At 52.5% G+C, this 20,358-nt stretch overlaps 3 protein-coding genes across 7 annotated transcripts; 1 reads left to right on the top strand and 2 right to left on the bottom strand.

Annotated features, from left to right (window-relative positions):
* Positions 1-1,461: 1,461 nt before the first annotated feature.
* On the bottom strand, positions 1,462-10,080 carry NDRG2 (NDRG family member 2). 5 transcript variants are annotated; one of them, XM_014780536.2, is made up of 17 exons: positions 10,060-10,080; positions 8,411-8,477; positions 7,608-7,688; positions 7,257-7,298; positions 6,772-6,877; positions 6,421-6,541; positions 6,175-6,237; positions 5,161-5,221; positions 4,857-4,943; positions 4,601-4,657; positions 4,323-4,426; positions 3,806-3,850; positions 3,461-3,512; positions 3,166-3,213; positions 2,878-2,913; positions 2,690-2,741; positions 1,462-2,447 (listed from the first exon to the last, which is right to left on the bottom strand). In XM_014780536.2, the coding sequence occupies exons 3-17, from the start codon at positions 7,680-7,682 to the stop codon at positions 2,281-2,283; spliced, it is 1,116 nt and encodes a 371-aa protein (XP_014636022.1). In that variant the 5' UTR covers positions 7,683-7,688; positions 8,411-8,477; positions 10,060-10,080; the 3' UTR covers positions 1,462-2,280. The 5 variants fall into 5 exon arrangements, with proteins under 5 accessions (XP_014636022.1, XP_087280373.1, XP_004421348.1 ...); XM_087424247.1 differs by lacking the exon at positions 10,060-10,080 and adding an exon at positions 9,777-9,900; XM_004421291.3 differs by lacking the exon at positions 10,060-10,080 and adding an exon at positions 9,407-9,457.
* A 3,786-nt stretch (positions 10,081-13,866) lies between these two features.
* TPPP2 (tubulin polymerization promoting protein family member 2) lies at positions 13,867-15,550 on the top strand. The gene is made up of 3 exons (XM_004421289.2): positions 13,867-14,110; positions 14,358-14,511; positions 15,291-15,550. The coding sequence occupies exons 1-3, from the start codon at positions 13,938-13,940 to the stop codon at positions 15,477-15,479; spliced, it is 516 nt and encodes a 171-aa protein (XP_004421346.1). The 5' UTR covers positions 13,867-13,937; the 3' UTR covers positions 15,480-15,550.
* Positions 15,551-16,586: 1,036 nt separating this feature from the next.
* Positions 16,587-17,691, bottom strand: RNASE13 (ribonuclease A family member 13 (inactive)). Its single transcript, XM_014780999.2, has one exon. The coding sequence runs from the start codon at positions 17,668-17,670 to the stop codon at positions 17,209-17,211; it is 462 nt and encodes a 153-aa protein (XP_014636485.1). The 5' UTR covers positions 17,671-17,691; the 3' UTR covers positions 16,587-17,208.
* Between the last annotated feature and the right edge of the window lie 2,667 nt (positions 17,692-20,358).

The raw sequence follows: 20,358 nt of genomic DNA, 5'->3' as shown, positions 1-20,358 counted from the left end.
GTTGAGAGGTCAGTCAAGGACAGCAAACCCCCTCTCTCTTGCTCCCAGCAGAGAGCATCTCTCCCTCTACCCAACTCTTGGTTTTCTCATGCAGAGACATCTATAGGAGAGAGACACACAGTCACCACCCATTTCACACACCACCTCCATGACGGGTACATACACACACACTCACATATGTACATGTAAATGTAATTTTCTCCCTCTTCTGAAGATTACCCTGCTAACAGTGTTATCTGTGCAGGCAAACGCGCTGAGAAAACCTGCCTTCCCTTCCATAATGCACAGCAACAGCTATTGGCAGTCAAGGCTGATGCTGGTTGGAGTTCTTTGCCTTTTCCTCATGTTTTGTTTACCTAGGAGCTAGCTGGTCCAATGATTCCAATTATGCCCTTTCTTTCCTTTAGTGTGGCATTTAAGCACTCTTCGCTGCCTGCCCTGCATGTGGTCACCCAACACCCTCGCTATCAATAGCTAGCTCTGTAAGCCTGCTAGTCACCTAAAGCCCCCGCCCCCTTCTGATCCTGGCCTACTGCACTTAAAATAGATTCCATCCTGAGAGAATGATGAAGTCCTCAAAAATCAAGAAACATTCCCTGACCCGCTTCCATGAAATCAGTCTGTCAGCACTGGACATCAAGCTGCATGAGTCCTCAGCTCAGTTTTGAGGAAAGTGTATAATTGCCTGTGGGATTCTATAAAGTAATCTGGCAAATGACCTTGTAATATTCCACCCACAGTACTCTCACCAGTAACACTACAAAGTGAGTACCTTCTCGTTTTTACTTTTTGTGCCCCAAGAGCCCAAGAATCAGCCTGCAACAGCCACAAAATATCTGAAGTCCTCTTGTTAATTATTGTTCATACTTGTTGAAAATCTTCTCAGAAACCACCAATATACTCTGATTAATCCCCCAAATTCTTGGATTCATAGGGGAGAAGGAATTCCTGAGAGGAAATCCTTGTTGCTGTGACTCTCCTGAAGGAGTCTTCAGATTGAGATCAACTAGGAGCAACCCAACCCCTCTAGTAACTGCATGAGGCCTGGTCTACTGATTGTACTGAACCATCTAAAATGGAATCTAGGTGACCCCTAGGGAGCATCCTGCAGGAGGGTGGGTCACAAGATGTCCTTGAGCACTTTAGTCAGCTTTCTGTATTTCCTTCTGTAAGATCAGGATGTTGGTGACATCTCTGAAATCCCATGGCATTTCTCTCCTTCCTAATAAGGAAGGCTTCTAAGACATGAATAGCTCCTCTCTCCCAAAACTTGAAAATACTATCAATATCAAGAATAATACCATTCTACTGGAATAGGGACCAGTGACTATGTAGTCACATTTTATAAGCCCTCTCCCATGGTACATGTCACTTTGAGAAGAGAAGGTGAGAGTTGAAAAGGGAGAGGACAGGAAAAGGGGCATGGGGCAGGCATACCCAGACAAAGAAGAAGAATGATGCTCAGATTCCTCTACAGTTTATTGTTACAGCAGAAGTTGTAGAAGACAGGAGGGCACCCTCCACACATAACACACTGTAGTCAGGTAGCCCTTCCCACCCCTACGCCAAGCCCCAAGCAGCCCTGCCCCAGCTTGGCTCCCTCCCGCCTCCCACTCTAGACACACACTGTCTAGACAGCCACAAAAGTTAGTGTAGCCAGTGGCCCCAGGCCCCTTCCTATTGCCCCAGCTCCGATCCTTCCCGCATACTTGTTCATTGCCCACCACCTCCCGCTCCAACTTCCATTTCACACACTGGATGTTGCTATCACATCCTGAGGACCACTAACCCACAAGTAAGCCTCCCCGGACTCACACTCATTTAGGCCCATAACCTTCAGAGATCTGAAGGGTTAATGAGAGGCCATATCTGCTTTGGTGAATGGAGCCTCAGCCCAAGTCCCCTACCCCTGCAATGGGATAAGTAGGGAGAGTGTGGTGGAGGCACCATGGACAACTACAACAACCTCTTATCCCTTATCTATGGACACCTACATTAGGGAGAGGGGATACATGCCCTCCCCGCCTTAACACCAAAATGAGGGAGAGGGAAAATTTAGGGGTCTGAGTCCCTAAGAGATATTAGGACATCTCTCCCAGGAGCTGAGGGGAATGACAGGTTAGAGGTCAAGGTTAGGGTAGCAATCAAAAGATCAAGGTCATCTCCGCACAAGATCTGCCCATCTTCCCTTGCTCACTCTGGCCCAGTGCCCTATGCACCTCCCAGGTTAGTGCTGGGGGAGGTGAGGGCTGGGTCCCACACCAGAGCAACAAGGGTCTTTCAACAGGAGACCTCCATGGTGTGCCCCGGGGGCCCCGAAGCAAGAGTCCCAGACTCGCTGCTCTGGGACAGGGTGCGAGAACGGGACCGGTTGCCATCGATGGACGCTGCACTGGTCAGGGAGGCTGTGCGAGACCGGGACAGGCGAGTCATGCAGGATGAGGCCACTGTGGAGACAAAAGGATAAGAGGGCAGTCAGAGAGGACAGGGGAAGAGAGGCTGGCAACTCAGAGGTGGGGGCTTGGGTGGAGACGAGAGTTACAAATGGGGCCAGGGGTCAATGAGCTTGATTTGGCAGATGGTCGTAAGTCTAGGAATTAGCCCAAAAGGGTTACTCTCCCTCAGTGTCCATCCCTCCTCCTGTGCAGCAATCCCTTGTCCTCATGATAGCCTCTCACCCCATACTTACTGTAGCCCATGCCTTGCAGAAAGTACTTGAAGGCCTCAGTCAGCTTGCCTGGCTGTGGAAGTAAGAAGAGGAGAGGGAGACAATGAGGTGAGGTTAGAAGCTGAGCTAGAGCCCGAGGCCGTGGCTAGCTGGGGGTGGGGTGTGTGGCACAGTGTACAGTTCATCCCATGGATGGCAGGGGTACTCACTTGAGTCAGCTGGGGCTGACCTCCAGAGTCGGCCATCTGTTCAGGAGAGAGCCACCCAGAAAAAGTGATATGCACATAAATAAAATGAGCCATGCGAGAGGTAGAAAAGGGTCTCTCTTCCCTAGCTTCCTGATTCCAGGCCCTTAGGGGTTTTTTTTTGTTTTTTTACTTCAACCACCCCACTTGCTCCCATGCAGGACCCTGGAGGCCCAGAAGCTGAATCTAGAGAGGATATACGGCTCTGGACAGGGGGCCAGGTCAGGCTGGGCATGGAGTAGGGTTACTGACCTTGAGGAAAGAGGTCTGGGTGGGGTCCAGTTTTGAGTTACATTCCACCTGGAGGAAGTAGGAGGCTGAATGAATGAGGTCACACTCCCTGGGGCCCCTCCCATCCACAGACCCAGGGACACAGAACCCAGTTGCTTTCCCATCAGCCCCCTACCCATTCCCTTCTTACCAGATATCAACCTCTTATTCCCCAAAGTTGCTCTCCCTGTCCCAAAGAGCTTGCCTCTTGGCAAGGGACCCCACTGACCACCAACACTCCAACCCTCCCTCACCCACCCCAAAATTCCCTACTGACCACTGCATCTTCATGGGGTGCTTGGTCTCCTACCACCAGCATGACGGGACACCTAGAGGCATAGTGTCGGGGAGGAAGCGGTGAGCCCTTGGCACTCCCTCACTCACCTCTTCCCAGAAGAGCAGCTGGAAAAATGTCTAGCTCCAAAGAGGGAGCAGCCTTCTGAACCCCACTGACCTCACCAAGAGGATTCAAAAGGGGAAGACCCAGAGGGAGGTGATTTGCCAAATAGGACGGGGTGGGATGTGACAGAAAATTCCCCAGCAAGACTCTCCTTCTTCTAAAGGATATAAGCACCAAGGGCAGATGCAGGGAGAGGCAAAGCTTTATCTCTTAAAGTCTTACTTGAGGGTAATGTCACTTCCACGCCCAAAGTTCAGGTCTCGGCGGCTAGATTGGGGTTAAAAGAGGAGTAGGAATTTTAGGCAGGTGACGCTATCCATCCAGAGATACGCTATCTCCCCCATGAGGAAGCTATCCTCCTCCCCAAAATTATAGTCAAATATTGGTGATTAAAAGTGGGAACGGAAGGGAAAGGTGGCAGGCAGGCCTCAAGCACAATCCCTGGTGAGAGGGCAGCGAAGGGGGAGGAAAGGCATGAGGACAGGAGGTCATTTTACTTCTCAGAATCCAAAAATCCAAGGGAAGTCCACAGGAGAAAGGGGGACAGCTCCTCACAGTTCTTCCCACTGGGTCTGACCTGCAGCTGCCCCAGCTGCACACCAAATCCTGCCCTCCCAGCACACCTCGTACTTCCCAGACCTCCCCTTCCCCCTCCATGCTTCCCCATGCCCCCCTGGTACCGCTTCTACATCTCTCTCACCTGCACACATGCATGCACACACACACACTGGCCACTCACTTGTTGTAGCTGTTCCAGTACAGTTCAATGTTGTCTAGGTTGGGTGCATGTGTAATGATATTTCTATACTTTTGTATCAACTCGGAATTTCCAGACAGCTCTTCCTGAAGGAAAGAAGAGGGAGAAAACTAGGGTTGGGAAGAGAAGCCAACAGTTACTGGATGCAAAGAGGCAAGCCTTCTTCCCTCCCCAGATCCTGTCCCAGCTAAGGAAGTCACCCCAGGCATTCAAGTCCCTGCTGGTCCCCTCTTCTTCCTCCATCTTCCACACCCACTTACCTGGCTGAAAAGATGTCCAAGGATCATCTCCGGAATGGAAGAGGTGAGGCCTGTTAGCTATGAGGAAAGGGCAGGTGAGAAAGCTCGGGACACTACGGGGAGAAGAGACCCAGGCAAAGCAACACAGTTTCTTTCCTGCTCCATCCTCCCCGCCTCCTTAAAGTTCACAGGCCAATCAGTTATGCTGGTAGAGCCTAACAGGACCCATATGAGGGGAACCCCCCACCTAGATCTCAGCACACAGGCCCCTCCAAACCTTGTGGGCTGCCCAATCCATCCAACCCTTGGCATTGGGATCAATGTTGATGAGGACAAGACCCTCGACTGTGTCCGGGTGGGTAAGCTGAGGGGCAGCAGAAGTAAGGGAAGTCAGAGGTAGGGCAGGGCCTTATCCTCTTCCCACTGAGCTCCACCCACTCTTAGCTCCCATGAGGCCTGCCTCCCCACCCTCGGACCCATTTCCTCCCTCCAAACACACACTAGCAAACAATGCTCTCCTAATCAGTCTGCCACGGGCCTTGGACCTGCCCTTCCCTCATCTGGGGGTTTTTATTTCTTACAGCATATCGCGACAGGACGTAGGCTCCAGCTCCCACACCAATTCCAATTATTGTGGAGAAACTGTGAAAGGGAAACATATGTCTAATGGGCCCTGGTGTCCAAAGCTTTTAGTCTCCAAACTCCTCACCCTCCTTCCCAAGTCCACAGGCACACAGGAGGGCCTTCCTTTGGGCGATGCTGACAAGGAATGTGCCAAGAAGCTAAAAATTGACACTGGTAGTCAGTGTAGGTCCCTGAAGTCCGTCCCCAACTCCCTCCTGGAGAGCTAATGTTTTGAAAAGAAACACCCATCCACCAACCAACCAGACACTGTTTTCCTATGTAGCTCTTTGTCCATTCTCCACTTTCAAAGGAGCTAGTTCAACTTGTTCTGCTTTAGTTCCTGGTTCCTCCAGAGGAACTAGGAAGAAGGGAACTTGAAGCAAGATGTAAAAAAAGACACAACTTCAGTGAACAACAGGGAGAATGGAGGAAACAGAGCCAAAGAGGTGACCCAGAGCTGCCCGGGGCCCTGGTGCCCAGGAAAAGCTGAGCCAAGGACAGCGCCCAGGAGTTGTCAGCACTCGTGTGCATACCAAGGAGGCCTCGTCTGCTTTCTCTTCCTTCTCCCATTCTCCCTTACACACAGGGCTCCCACGTCACCAGGTGTAGGTATGGAGGAGTGGGGAGTGGGAGGAAAAGAGACAAGTCTACCTGGTTCCTCAGGGATCGTCACCCCCTCCTTTTCCTCTCTAGTATCCCAATTGGGAAGCCCCTCTTCAGCCTGAGGCAGAGCCACACACAGACCCTGCCTTTTCCTTTCCTCCATCCATTAGGGCTACACGGCTGACTCAAGTCAGTTTTCAAAACCCACCCCATTCCTCTCAACAATCAGGTGAGAGCATAGAGGAGGAAGGATATATCTAGGCCAGAGGCCAAAACTCGCCCAGGAACCATGGTGAACACAGGAGTTCTAAGAGCCACCTTGTGCGGGAAAGAGAACTCTGGTTTGGAGGGGTCCCCAGGCCTCTCACTTTAAGTACTGCAAGATGCAAGGGATCATGTCCGCAAGCTGGTCCAGAGACGGGTACTGATATCTGGGGAAGAGAGGAATGTTAAGGAAATTATCAACCTGCCTCTACTCCTCCCATCTCAGGATGTCTGACTCATCCTCTACCAGAACCTCCACTGCCCCCTCTTTCCTCCTCCCCTGGTCCAATCTTCCCCACACCTGCCCTGTGCCTCAAGGTCTGGTGAGGAGGGAGGGAGCTAATTCTCACCCCAAAGGGAACACAGGAGCCCCCTCTTCCATTCCAGGGGCATCCACATGAACCCGCACGAAGTTCTGAATGATTTCCTGCATATCCCCGAACTGAAACAGCGGCTGGAAGCAAGATTTACCTGAAGAGAATCCCCATCGCCCCAACAGTAGAATCAGACAGGGAAAAGCGTCCCCGAGTCAGAACCCACCCTCTTTCTTTCAGGCCACAGTCAGACTAGGAGAGAACTTCTCCTAGACATGCCACATGGCTCCCTTCCTGCTCATGCTGACCCTGCCCCTTACCCTGGGGTTCACCCTGCCCCCCAGCCTCTTTCCAAAAAGCAGTGGGAGGGGAAGTGAAGGTCCTTACAGTTGAGTCCTACATCATGGTAGGTGAGGATCGCTGGGCGTTTGGGTTTGGGGGTGCCATAGACAGTGAAAGTGACAGAGCCATAAGGTGTCTCCACAGAGTGAGTCTGCAGGAAAACAGGTCACCATCAGGGAGGAGTTGGCTGAGAGGAGAAGAGGCAGAAGGAGCCCCACAAAAGTTGGGGGGTTGAGGTGGGAGGAGGGGCAAAGAGAGGTGAAGGGAACAAAGAATTAGAAATGGGATCAGCAAGAGTTTAGTTTAGGTAAATATGACAGTGGAAGATGATTTAGAGGGTGGAAAAGAATAATGAAAGATTGGAGAACATCAAGGAACTCTGAGAAGGGAGGAGAATGGAAAGAAAGGGGAGAGATGGGAACAGGAAAGGACTGGAATAGAAGGAGAGGAGAAAGAGCCAGGTAGAGCCTTTCTTTCCAGGGGGAGAAGAGAGCCCCTCCTCCCACCCTGGGACTGCCCCCAGATGTTACCTGTCCCTGGTCCAGGAGGATTCGGGCAGCTAACTCAGCCTCCTGGAGAGAGACACACAGACAGAAACACAGAGCCACGCAGAGTCACAGATGGAGAGACAGACACAGATAAAGAGAAGTAGGTAAAGAGACCAAACACAGAAAGAGATGACAAAAAGAGACATGGAGAGGATGAAGGTTAGTGTACTGACAGGACAAAGGCCTGCACTGCCGATTGTGTATGGGGAGAGAGACAGGGGTAGAGGCACAGAAAGTAGGGGTGTGGGTTAGAATGAGATCACCGACTGGGGAAGGCAGGAGGTGAGGGGATGCTTGGAGGTCGGGCCTGGGAGTCAGAGCGTCTCTAACAACCTTGGCCACCTCAGGTGTCTGCCCTGGCAACAGCGGCTTCTCCTCCGTGATCTGCACTTCCCGCAGCTCCGCCATGGTGGCCTGGCAGGGTGAGGAAACACGGAGACTAGAGAGCTTGCTTCCACACCCCACATCTCCTGGAACACCTCACTCCCTTTCTCAGCACAGGACAATGCAGGGTGCAGAGGGCCCCAGATATGAAGACTACTCCAGGACACACACAGTCTTTCCTGCCCCTAGCTCCATGTCCAGGCCACTGAGGAGGAGCGGTTGTGGAGGAGGAATCAGGACAACACTTCTCCTCAGACTGGCCACCCCCACTGCTCCCCGCACACCCACACCTCCGGACCCCCTCCCCTATCTGGATGGAAATATCAGGGTGGGGCCGCAGTGCAGCTCGGGTTTCCCAGGCTATATTTAGGGGCCACCCCACACTCCCAGTTAGGTAGGGAGAGAAACTCCTGGCTCAGTGACTGGGTACTCCAAAAAGACTAAGGGACGGGTAGTGAGAGTTCACAACTGACTGTGACCTTCAACTCAGGCCCCAAGGTCAGCAGCTCAAAGGGAAAGGGGCTAAAAATGACCCGAGTAACATGACCAAAAGGGGAAGGGGGGAAACAAGAAAAGAGGGACAAGGGAAATATGTGTCCAACTGACCCAATGCCTCCCTTCCTCCCAAGACTCTCCCTCCCGACTGTAAATAAATTAGCATACATTCAACATTAGTGGGGCCCAGGAGGAGCAGAGCACCTATGCAGAACTGCGGAAAAAAGAGCCTGCAGCCTGGAGGTGGGGTCACTTACTGGGCTCCTATTGGCTGGATGCAGTGGGGTTAGGGGTCAGGGTTCTCACTCTTCCTGGCTCTGGGGTCTGAGAAAACAAGGCAATGAGGTGAATGACATGGGAGACAGACCCTGGGTCTTTTAGGGACAGAAAGCCTCAGCCAAGTCCTAGACTACCTGGGTGATCAACCCTCCCCAGGTCACTAACCCTCCCCAATCTCTACCTCCGGGGTCCAATGAACATGTCTTTTCTAGGCTTCAACCAGAATCAATACAGGCTGGAGGGGCCTGGGGGAGCAGGTATCAGTCCGGCTGGAGGGAGGAGAGAAGGAAGTGCTGATGTGGAAGAAAGGAGGTGGCTTATGTCAGAACCTCTGGATTCTAGTCCCTGCTCTGCAGCTACCAGAGTGACCTTGGCCCAGTCAGTTAGTACTCTTGGCCTCGATTTCCTATTTGCAAACTAGAAGTGGGGACCAGAGTATCCCCAAGATTTTTTACAGCTCTCGAGTGAAACGAGGATAGCACAGCATGACCATTTCCAACCACCATTCAAAGACAAATTTTTAAAAGCCTCGTGCCTTCACTTCTTTTCTCCACCCAGTCTCCAAGTAGGTCCCGCGAGTGGAGAAAGGGGGAGAGGGCGGTCCCACAATCTCCTCCCAGCCTCCCCAGACGACCCACAAGGGCCGAGCGCCAGCTGGGAAGGGATGGGTACGACGGATGGGACTGACGGGGCCCAGCACCCGGGGCCTGTCCCTACGGGTCCCTATGCTGCCCGTCCGCGTGGGGACCGACACCCTCGCGTGAAGCGCCCTGGACCCTGGGCACAAGCTCGCGCACGCCCCAAACACGCCCTGGCACTAGCGGAGCCTCCGCCTTTGTGCGCAGCAGCCCAGCGCCTCCTCCTTGCCGGCCCTTCCCGCGAGCGGTCGGCTCCGAGGGAGCGGGATCAAAGGGCCCACCCGCCCGCCTGGCGCTCTCCAGGGCCTGCGGCCCCTCGCCTGCCCCTCCCCCTACCTGCTGCCGCCGCGGCCGCTTCCACCTTCACTTGCCTTTGACTCTCCGGCCCGCCCGGGCTTGGGCTCCCCACAGACCCGCCCCCGGCCCGCCCCAGCCCGCCCACGGGCCGACGGCTCCCTGCGGATCCGCCCCAGACCCCCAGTAAACACGCCCCCCCTCACCCCGCCCCACGCTGTCTGCCGCTCAGGGAGGGGCTGTGCGGGGGGCGGAGGGAACTCCAAGGAAAGCAAAGTGCTGGGTGCTCCCAAGCTCCGCGCGCGCTCCGCACAACATCCCCCCCGCCACAGGGAGGCTGTGGGTGTGCGGGAATCCCTTAGTCGTGCGGGGGATCCCCACGCCCGCCCTCAGCAGCGCCCCCACCCGTGACCTGGATCTGCCTGTCGCACTCTGGCTCCTTCCTTCGTCCCCAGACTCAGTGGTGGGGACGGTAGGGGGGAGACGAACCCAGGGTGCTGACACCCCACGATTTCGACTCCACACGCCCGGAAACAGAGAGCTAGGTTAAGGGAGGAGGAGGTGGGCGGGGATCGCCGCTGAGAAGGCGGGGGTCTCGCCCGCTGGGAGGGGCAGGTGTGCCTGCAAGGACTGGGGGTGGGGGGGCCGTCCGAGGCGCAGGAGTTCCCACTCCGGTGCGCCGGCGGTCCTGGTACCTCTTCTCTCTGCTCCGTCCCGACGTCTGCTCTCCGGCTGCTCCCTGAGAAGTTGGAAAACAAGGCGGGGGGAGGGGGGGCGGGGAATGCGGGGGGCCGCTATAAATAGAGGGAGATCGCAGGAAGGGGGGGAGAGGATGGCCAACGGGGACTCCTGGGTCAAGGCCCCAAGGGGGGGCAGAGGAGGGGCCAGGGACCCCCCGGGGGCTCAGACTCTAGAGTAAACAGGCGCGGGGGCGGAGTTAACTCTGCGGGAGTGGAGTAGGGGCTTGGGGAGGACGCAGTGTCCCAGGCTGGGACCCAAGAGACCCTGTGGCTTGGGTGCTAACCCCTCCTACTCCGGCCCAGAGAAGGATGGTGAGACCAGCTCAGCCGGGCTGAATCGCATTGCCCAGGCGCTGATTTCTCAGAGACTGCTGCGTCTCTCTCGGGGCCTGGGTGGGTTTGCCATCCTAGACTCCTCACTCGCTCTGCTCTCCCCCGACCTAGATGCACCTTCCCTGAGCCCCTGAGAGGAAGGCCACCTGGGATGGGATAGTTATGTGGCCAAGGGGATTCGGAGTTGTCTTAGGCAAATGAAAACCAGATTGAATTTCTCCCCACCTGTACCCCTTCCAGCTCCCCTCCCCCAGGGTCCCCACCCCATCCTCCTTCATCCTGGCTCCTGAGTTGCCATTTCGGGGGCTGGGCGCCAGGCCAGTTGGGAACAATGGCCAATGGAACTGGAGCTGCCAAGTGCAACACCAGCACAGACTGCCCCCTCCAAGACCCCCAAATTGCCCTTCCCCCTCCTGCCTGGGAACCACCCCCCACCATCACCCTCACCGCCCACAACCCCCCTCCCGTCCAAGGAACATCAATGCTCCTTTCATCCTCACTTGGCAGCCGTCTATTGGAAAGGAGAGGCCAAGAGGGAGGAGGTGACCCGAGTAGAACTGGTCAGGATCAAACCCAGCTTTCAACAACCCCAAATCCAAAGGACCCCCCTACATCCCCCAATTTGGAGCACCCAAGTTTCCTCTGTTCCCTTCCCCCACTCCCTTCATAATTATTTCCCCAGAAACTGGCACAGAAGTTGGGCACCCTGGCTCCTTGCCTAGTCCCCTCTCCCCTCCGGATGCCAGTTTAACACTCTCCTGGACAAGGAAAAGCCTGCTGGAATTAGGATCACAGATAAAGACGCATAGGAAAGGAGAGAGAGCTCACCAGCCCTACTGGAACTGGGGTAGAGGGAATGCCTAGAGGGAGAACTTTTGCCTGCAGCTTTCTCTGATGTGTCTCAAGTCAGCTTACTTGGAGTGGGGGAGGGAAGGACCTGAGGGTTCCAGCATCTAAATTCGTCTCTGGGTCAGGATGACTCAGGGGGAACCTGATAAGGGGCCTATGCAGGGGGACGGGCAGACAGGAGATGGGAAATTTCCACTGGGATCTGTTTGCTTCCTAGGCCTAGGGGTCTCAGCCTGCTGCAGGCAGAAATGAGGCTGCTTCTGCCCTAAGATAGGGTTCCTCTCTGTCACAGCAGGTCCCAGCCTAGCCCAGGTGTAAGTGGCCCAACAAGAATAATCTCTCTCTTTAACTTCCTTCTCTTGGGCCAGAAGCAGCTTCAAACTATGCCTTCAACTAAGTAACAGTTTTAAGTACCTGCTGTGTGCAAGCCACTGTGAATGCATGGAATTCGTGTGAAGTCTAGTCGCACCCTCTCTAGAAGCTTATGATCAAGTAGTTGAGAGGAGGTGTAAAGACAGGAGACACTAAGAAAAATGATGGATATATATATGATTAATTGTTTAGACAATAAGTCCTAGGGCAATAGTTTCCCACCCTTCTCAAATGGGAGATCAAAGATTCCCATTCCCACGTGATGGCTTTAGTATCTGCTGATGGAAACAAATGATGAATTCAGCAATAGTTTCAAATAAGCTTGTACAGGATTCTGATAATCACAACCTCTATGTATGTAGTAATACCTACATGTGCAAAGCATATTATTTATTCAGTTGACAATCAATCTTCTGTATACATATAGATTCCAGGGGACCTTGCAGACCTCACCCCAGGAGGCTGCAGCCCACAGGCTAGGAACCATTCTCTTAGTGTGATTCAGAGGAGGAAAAGGATTTTGTTCCTAGGGTGAACTACCCTACGAGGAATGCAACCATGGAGTATTTGAGTAGGAGAGAGGGGCATTCTATCTGAAAAGAGAGAGAGCACGAGGGAAAGTTTGAGGGCAGAAATATACAAGTTACTTTGAAGAACTGAATAGTAGCTACTATGTGCAAGGTAGTTCCCATTTATTGTCCCCCAATACTATAAGGTAAGTATTATTGTCCTCACTGTACAGTTGAGGAAACTGAAGCTCAGAGATGTTTAGTGTCCTGCCCAAGGCCAACCAGCTAGTAAATGACATATCTGGGACTCAAATCCCCACCCAGATTCATTTCACTCCAAGGCTGGGCTCTTTCCACTACAGGTAGCCTCTCAGTGTATAGTAATTAGGCCATTATGGCCCCAGATGAAGAATAATGTTGATGAGAGGTGGGTGCTGTTTGGTAAGGTAGATTGGGGCCAAGTGTGAAGGTCCTTGAATGACAGGCCAAAATGTTTGGCACTGAAGATCCATAGAGTGCTCTTGAGCAGGAGTAATGGATAAAAAATAGTTTTGTGAAAATTAATCTGATGGGGGGTAATAGAGATGATTATGGGGTGGGTGGAGGTGAAGCATTCAGACTCAGGAAAGAGGTCATTTAGAAGCCAGAGTAATCAACTAGATATGAGATGAAAAGGACTTGAATAAGTGTGAGAGTAATAAGAAAATGGAAAGAAAGGAATGGATTTGTAAGACAAAGAAAACACATTTATAGGAATTGTTGACTGATTAGATAGGAAGGGGAGGGAAGTCACCAACCCAGTTACTCTATTTTAAGATCCCTGAAGTTCATCCATCTATATGGCTTCTGGCCAGAGAAAAGGCCAAAGAGAAACCTCTGAGGATCATACTTGACTTGCACAGAAACTTCTCTGGAAGATTTTCAGAGTCTGAGACTCACCCTCACTCTGACCTATTTCACCCTGATCTGCCCAGATGTGTTACACTCCAAGGCCTGTGTTCTTTCCATGTTGGGCCCAACGTTGGAAACCATTTAAAGTTCTTACTGAAGTATTGCCAAAGCCAGTGGGATTCTCCATATTGATCACCAACCTGGGCCTGGAGACTAGGAAGGAGGGCAATGTTGGACTGATACCAACCTGTTTTTATTAACCCCTTCCCTGGGCTCTCCTCAGCTTTTGTTGAGGGGCAGAGCATAAGACAGTTTGACCAGGACCCAGAGGACTGGGTCAAGCTGGGCTGAAATAACGAGGGAAGTTTGATCATCTGGAGAGATCAGAAAGTTGGCTACTTGCTTAATGCAGCATGTGAGGTAGGGAAACCAAAGACCCCTCTCCCAAAGACTAGAGCTGTAGCTGAGGCTGGAGGTGATGTCACATAAACACTGCTGAGGTCATAGAAGCTTCCCTTTCCTCCCTCTGTCTCCCCGTTGCCACACAGTCTCCCCAGTCACACACTTAAATACAAAGGCTGGGAAGGGTCGGACACCATCCAGGCACTCTTAGGTACACAAAAGTGATGGGGAAGTGGGTGGTGGTGGTGATTGTTCAGTATGTAGGATCCACACTAGTATCCCCAGTGCTGGGAATGGTAGGTGGGATGGGAGTAAGGGGGAAGAGGGGAGAGAGGAAAGGGGAGGAAGGGGTTTGTTCCTATTGCTGATTCTGATTTTATGTTAACCTCCATCCTCATTACTCCTCAGTCCTCCCTTCCCCTCCTCCCTCACCCCCGAGTCTCCCTCCCTACCACCCTCCCTCACCTCCAGTTGACCATGGCATCAGAAGCAGAGAAAATGTTCCAGCGATTTGCTGTCTTTGGAGAATCATCAAGCAGTGGCACTGAAATGAACAACAAGAACTTCTCCAAGCTGTGCAAAGACTGTGGCATCATGGATGGCAAAACGGTCACCTCCACTGATGTGGACATTGTGTTCAGCAAAGTCAAGTAAGGGACCAAAGATGGGAGTGGGTGTGATGAGGAGAACAAACAAGGTAGTGGACATGGAAGGGTTCACGTGGCAGAACATTTGTAATGGGTCTACTGTGCACCTACTGGGTACCTGGCGCTGTGCTATTCCCTGTCCTCAAGACTCTCAGTGTCAAGAGGCCAAGTCTGAGTGAGGGGAGGGTTGGGCCTTAGAAGGTGATGAGTTCATGTTCCAGAGTTCCTGGATTTCTGTCTGACTGACCAGGGCCAAGAATGCCCGAACCATCACATTTCAACAGTTCCAGGAGGCAATGAAGGAACTGAGCCAGAAGCGGTTCAAGGGGAAGAACCCAGATGAAGCCCTGGAGGACATTTATAAACTCATGGAGGGCAAGGATCCAGCTACCACTGGTGTTACTGTGAGTGACATTTTTCCTCCCTAAACCTAATTTACCATACTTCCCTAAATCCCTGCTGCTCCCATCTCCCCTCCTGCCCTCCCGTGTCCCTCACCCCTGCCTGCTGTGATACTGTAGGGAGACTGTTGGTATTGGAAGACTTTATAGATCATCTAGTCATTTCAGGGGCAAAGAAACTGTGGCCCAGAGAGGGGAAGTGACTCGCCCAAGGTCCACAGCTATTTTAATAGTAAAATTTAGACTCATTCCCAAGTCTCCAGTATCTGAGCCAGGCAACTAGGGCCTGGTGGCTTTTGGGGGACCCTGAGTGCAGAGGACTTGGTGCCTGATCCCCACTCCTCCTCCTGCTCTTATGGAAGGTCTAATCTCTGAATTCCTGCCTCTCGCCCACCCTCTGTTCCCTATTTGTCCCCTCTCTGCTAAAAGCTCTTTCTACTCTAGGTTTCAAATAGGGCCTTCCCAGAAGGAGGGACCTTGCATATTGGGTCTGGGGTTGAAGTTCTTTGGCTGCAGCCTGATCGAAATACTTCCTCTGGAAGCAGAAAAATCCACCCCCCTCCACTCATTCCCACACCACAGACTCCTCCTCCCTGAGGAGTGGATGGCTCTTGTCCCAGTTTCTGCCCACGGCTGCCTCTGGTCCCTGAGAATGCAGCACCGTGCCACTGGGAGAGCAGTAGCTCTGAGCACTCGCAGAATCAAGGGCCGACTTTAGAGAAGGGTGTGACAGTGGAGGGGAAGGAAGAGGGGGATCAGACCCATCATTCTTTGGCTTGCAGAAAACGACGACGGTGGGCAGGGTGAGCCGGCTGACAGACACCAGCAAGTACACGGGCACCCACAAGGAGCGCTTTGATGAGAGTGGCAAAGGCAAGGGCATAGCAGGACGGGAAGACATGACTGACAACTCAGGCTACGTGAGTGGCTATAAGGGTGCTGGCACCTATGATAAGAAGGGCAGCAAGTAGTGACTAGCCTCATCTTGGCCTTGACCCCGCCTCCTCAACACCAGGGAACTGGGGAACAATAAACATCTGTGTGTGCAGCAGCTAATGAGCTCTGTCTTCCACCAAGCTGAGGGACCAGTGGGCCCACTGGTAGAGAAAGAAGAGAAGAGAAAGCCCAAGGTGGCAGGGTTTCCAGCTTGACACCCTTTACGCTACTTAGCTTCATGCCTCTCAACCATAAGTTAGCATTTCCCTCAACAGCTGTTTCTAAGAACAGGAGTGAGGACTATATTTGGAGATGAGATGAACCAGATGTGGAGGCAAAAGTATTTGCTACTTGTGCTCACATAATACTGGTATGCATTCTCCTCTACTTCCTAAAGGGGAGCAGCAAGTCCTGATTTGACATGGTATGACCCAGATATCACCAACTAGACCCTTCCCTGTCCCTCCACCTTCCTCATCTGTGGCAGCCCAGGTTTTGTTGGGTGAGAAATAGAAGTGAGCGAGGGTGGGCCAAGGATCTACTTAGTCTGACACTTATTATGAGTTTGCTCTAGAGCTGGAGGGAAGGGATAATCCATTTTCAACACCCAACCTGGAACTGAGTTTTACCCCACCCCGCCTCCATCATGGTACACATGGAATAGATGAGCCTACTGACTGCTAAGGGTAGTCTAGAAAGATGGCCAGAGGTGGGGCCTGCAGGACTCTGAGAGTAGGAGTTCTGATACTCTCCAGGAGAAAGGAATGAAATCAGGACTGATTTAGATATGTTTTGTCTTTTTATTTTGAAATGATTATAGATTCACAGGAAGATGCAAATATAATACAGACAGGTCCCATGTACTCTTCACCCAGTTTCATCCAATGGTTGTATCTTACATAACTCAGATGTGGTTTTAAAACCTTCTGTGACTACAGCTAGGCCGACCTCACCCCTGTCTTATCAGCGGCAGATCCTGGAGTTTGGAGGCTGTCAGGAGGAGCTTTGAGAAGGAAAGGGATGCAGGAATCTTTAGGGGGATAGGTCAGAGAAGATAACTTGAGACCCCAGTGAGTCAAGGAAGAAAAAGAGGCCAGAGAAAGGAAGACAGAGTGAATAAAGGAGGTTGGGAGTGTGGGGAACAGACTGCACTGGTCTCCATGGTAGAAGGAGGGAGGAAAGGACAGGTTACATGAAGAGAAGATCAGTGATTTCATAGAGAGGAGAAGACTGGGAACTGAGGGGAGTTCTGGGGAAGTGAGGCTAAAATGAGCCTAAGGGTCTCAGGGAGGTTCCTATAGCTAGAGACACCCACTATGTGGGTGAGTGAGTAGAGGGAGTCCTAAGGAAATGGAGAGGCTGAGAAGAGAGGGATGGGGAGTTGAGATGCGGAGCTGGGTGCATGTTGCCATGGTGTGAGCTGAGGCTTCAGGCCTCCATCCAGGATTCAGGATCTGGCCCAGTGGATGGACAGTCACTGCCAACTGGACACAGTCAGCGTCTTGGGTAGGTAAAACTGTCTGTGGGAGAGGGAGGATGATGGGGGAAGGGGAGGTAAACAAGTTGGGACTAGAAGACAGTGTGACTTTGCATGGTGACCAAAGCTCTGGACATTTTTCCTACCCTCCCTAGTCTCTTGGGAGGAGCCTGCCTGCCTTCAAAGTCAGGAAGAAAGCCTTGTACCAAGGATCAGAGTTTGGGGAATGGGGACAGGCTGGTCTGTGGTGTCGATAGGAGGTGGTTCAGAATGAAACCGTCCCTTCCCTAGAAGAGGCCAATGATACCTATAGGTTCAGCATCATACTTTCGAGAACAGAGCAGGTAGAGCCTTTGGTTGGTTAGGGTGCTATTGTAGCGGCAGCTGGTGGGAGGCTGTCTGGATCCCAGAGAGCAGATCGTGACGGGGAAGGAGTCCTGGGTGAGTGTACAGTATTCATTGTAATTCTCACAGAAGCTGTCACTGTACTTGCAGAACTCCCGGACGGCTGTCCAAGGGGCATGTACCACATAGTGGATCTTTGGGCAATACCAGCTTTGCTTGACATCCCGCACATAAGCCATCAGACCATTACAGTAGCCGTGGAAACCCTTTGGATAGTTCACTTTGGGATAGTCAATGTGTAAGGTGCGGAAGTTCTTGATAGCCATCTGCAGCTTGCTGTCCATGGCCAGAGTTGGCTCTAGAACAAGCTGGAGGAACAGGAGCCAGGCCACAGCTGCTGCCATTCTTCCTGCTGGCAGAGTTAAGGTGGTTGGAGGCAGAAGTGGGCTTAGGATGGCTGTCTGCCCCTTCCTGGAGCCTCCAGCGTTCCCCTAGCCTTCCCTCTGTGCCTTCCCCTACACCCCAGAAGCTGGACTCTACCTCAGAGATCTTCCAGCCCAAGTCCTCATGCCCCAGAGAGAGGAGACATTTGCCCAAGGTCACTCAGCTGGTCAGCCGCCTTCAGCCATTCCCCCCTCTCCCTTGGCCCACCTCAGGGTCTCAGCCTCACCCAGTCCATGAGCTGTAACACTTACAGAATAAGAGGTCCAACTGGTCCTTGGGTGAGCGACTCTTCCTGATTATTGCTGGCCCTGGTCAACCCTTCTGGTAAAAAATGCAGAGGGGATAGAAGAAACAGGCTGAGGTACGATTCTCTGACTGCTCCTGAGGAAGGACAGGAGCTGGCAGACGGCAGGGCAGGGGCAGGGATTCTACTTGCCTGAGAGCAAGGACAGCCCAAAGGTGAGAAGAGGCTAGAAAGGTTTCTGGATAAAGACTAGTCTGGGAGGAGGGAGTGTCCCCTGAGTTTGAGGAGTTCCTGTGCTGCGGGGGTTGGATGGGTGGGAGGAAAGAGACATTGCTATCTGGTCTCCTCCTTTCTGGTGTCACCAGAACACTGAGTTCCCATCTTCTTGCCAGAAGTCCCTAAGTTCTTGGGCTTTCTTTGATGTTTTCTCTGGTGCATAGGCCCTGCTCCAGCAGAAAGGTAAGAAGGAAAGTACTGTTGTGTCTCTGAGGAACAAAGTGCTGCTCGTTCCTGACCCTCAGAGAACAGAGGGTCTGCCACTCTCTTATCCCACTCACAGGAGCCCAGGAGGCCACATATACCATACACCACACAAGGGCACCCCACCAGAGTGCTGGGCTGCGAATCAAAGACCTCCACATGGAGTCTCCACAGTCCCCACCATCAACTCCACTCCAGTCACAATCACAGCAATCACACCGACTCTCTCACCTGTGACCTCAGGCCCTAACAGAGTCTGAGCCCTCCTGGAAGTCTATGCATGCTGACCCTGAAGCCTCAGGCTTGTCAGGTTGGATTAGACAGCACAGCCTGGGCTTGAGGGAGTGCAGGCCACCTGAGCCAGCGGATCAGATTTGTAGTTTGTCATGTTGGAAAAAGGTTGGGCTCCTCTCTTTTTCATCAACACCTGCCCCCTTATCAGAACAAAAGAGCTAGCTCCCTACACCTGCCAGCCACAGTCCCTGACTTCACAGGCCTCTCAGCCTTGTCTCCCTGCAGGGTGCCATCCAGGTTGTGGGCCTCCTCTTAGGAGAGCCTACCCCCCTTGTCCTGGAGAGTGGGGTGGGGAGTCAGAACGCAGAACCCTGAGTGCTGCAAGGCCAATGTGTATTTCAGGAGGGGGCACAGAGAGACATATTGGTGTTCCTCATTCATAGGCCCCCTAAACTTGCTCTTTCTGACAGCACAAACTAGAGTCCAAAATTGACCCTACGCTCCCCACAGCTGGCTTCTCCTCCTGTGTTGTCTTTCTTGGTTTCCTCAGTTACCTGCGCACGAAATCTGAGAGTGGTTCTAGACGCCCCCCCTCTCCCTAAGCCCACCTGTTGGGAGGCAGTGGCTGCATGGTGGTTAAGAACAAGGCTTTTGAGTAAAACAGACCAGAAGGTGAATTCTGGCTCTGCTGCTTACAGTGTGTGCACCATCAATCTAAGTTTACTAAACCCCACTATAAGCTTCAATTTCTTTGTCTGTTATTGAGGGTAATATTTTGTACCTTGTGGCAGTATTGGGATTCATTAAGATGTATATTAAGAGCTTTAGCCCAATGCCTGGCACATGGTGAGTACTCAATATGAGCATGACTCATGCAGTAGCAGTCATGCAGCCCTGACAATCTTATCTAAACTTTTCCTAAACCTGTCCCTTCCATTCCTATTTATTTCTCTGCTCAGGCTCTCCCCTCTCCTGGACACCACACACTCTCCAACTCCAGTTGAAGGACATAAAACCTTCCATGACCTGATCCCCCCCATGTCTCCAACTCTATCTCCATCCCTGCCTGCTTCCTCCTTTGTGCCCCACCCCACCTGTATGTCCTTGCTCACAGTCTCCTCTGCCTGAAATGCTGCTTTTCTCCTCCTTCCACCCTTGCCTCCATCAATTCCACTGAGCTAGCTCATGTGAAGACTCAGCCCAGAGATCCTGTTTGAGAAGCCTCTACTTGGAAGACCTCCCCAGGGAAGTGTGCAAGCCAAGCAAGTGAGGGTAAAGCCCACACAGGCAGGTGGCTCATCTGTACCCTTCAGGTTGGTCTACAAGCCAACACCGAGTGGGAGCTCATGCAGGGTGGTGCCTGAGCCTGGCTGACTCATGTCTTTGTTTTTTGTTTTTTGTTTTTGTTTTTGTTTTTTTTTTATGTGAGGAAGATCGGCCCTGAGCTAACATCTGCCAATCCTCCTCTTTTTGCTGAGGAAGACCCGCCCTGGGCTAACATCCATGCCCATCTTCCTCCACTTTATATGGGACACTGCCACAGCATGGCTTGACAAGTGGTGTGTCGGTGCGCGCCCAGGATCCGAACCAGCGAACCCCGGGCCGCCGCAGCGGAGCACGCACACTTAACCACTTGTGCCACCGGGCCAGCCCTCATGTCTTTGTTTTGAGGAAGCCTACCACTTTGTGA

Source organism: Ceratotherium simum, chromosome 3 (genome assembly GCF_057802395.1).
Source record: "Ceratotherium simum simum isolate JZ-2026a chromosome 3, ASM5780239v1, whole genome shotgun sequence".
Lineage (NCBI taxonomy): Eukaryota > Metazoa > Chordata > Mammalia > Perissodactyla > Rhinocerotidae > Ceratotherium > Ceratotherium simum.
Note: the sequence above shows the minus strand (reverse complement) of the source record. Positions and strands in the feature narration are given on the sequence as shown.

Excerpts from the sequence above, each read along its gene's own strand:
- NDRG2 (XM_014780536.2), bottom strand. The coding sequence starts at position 7,682 with ATGGCGGAGCTGCGGGAAGTGCAGATCACGGAGGAGAAGCCGCTGTTG. Across the intron at positions 4,658-4,856 it reads TGGATTGGGCAGCCCACAAG|CTAACAGGCCTCACCTCTTC; the intron begins GTTTGGAGGGGC and ends CTTTCCTCATAG. Across the intron at positions 4,427-4,600 it reads TTGGACATCTTTTCAGCCAG|GAAGAGCTGTCTGGAAATTC; the intron begins GTAAGTGGGTGT and ends TCTTTCCTTCAG.
- RNASE13 (XM_014780999.2), bottom strand. The coding sequence starts at position 17,670 with ATGGCAGCAGCTGTGGCCTGGCTCCTGTTCCTCCAGCTTGTTCTAGAG.
- TPPP2 (XM_004421289.2), top strand. The coding sequence starts at position 13,938 with ATGGCATCAGAAGCAGAGAAAATGTTCCAGCGATTTGCTGTCTTTGGA. Across the intron at positions 14,111-14,357 it reads ATTGTGTTCAGCAAAGTCAA|GGCCAAGAATGCCCGAACCA; the intron begins GTAAGGGACCAA and ends CTGACTGACCAG. Across the intron at positions 14,512-15,290 it reads CAGCTACCACTGGTGTTACT|AAAACGACGACGGTGGGCAG; the intron begins GTGAGTGACATT and ends TTTGGCTTGCAG.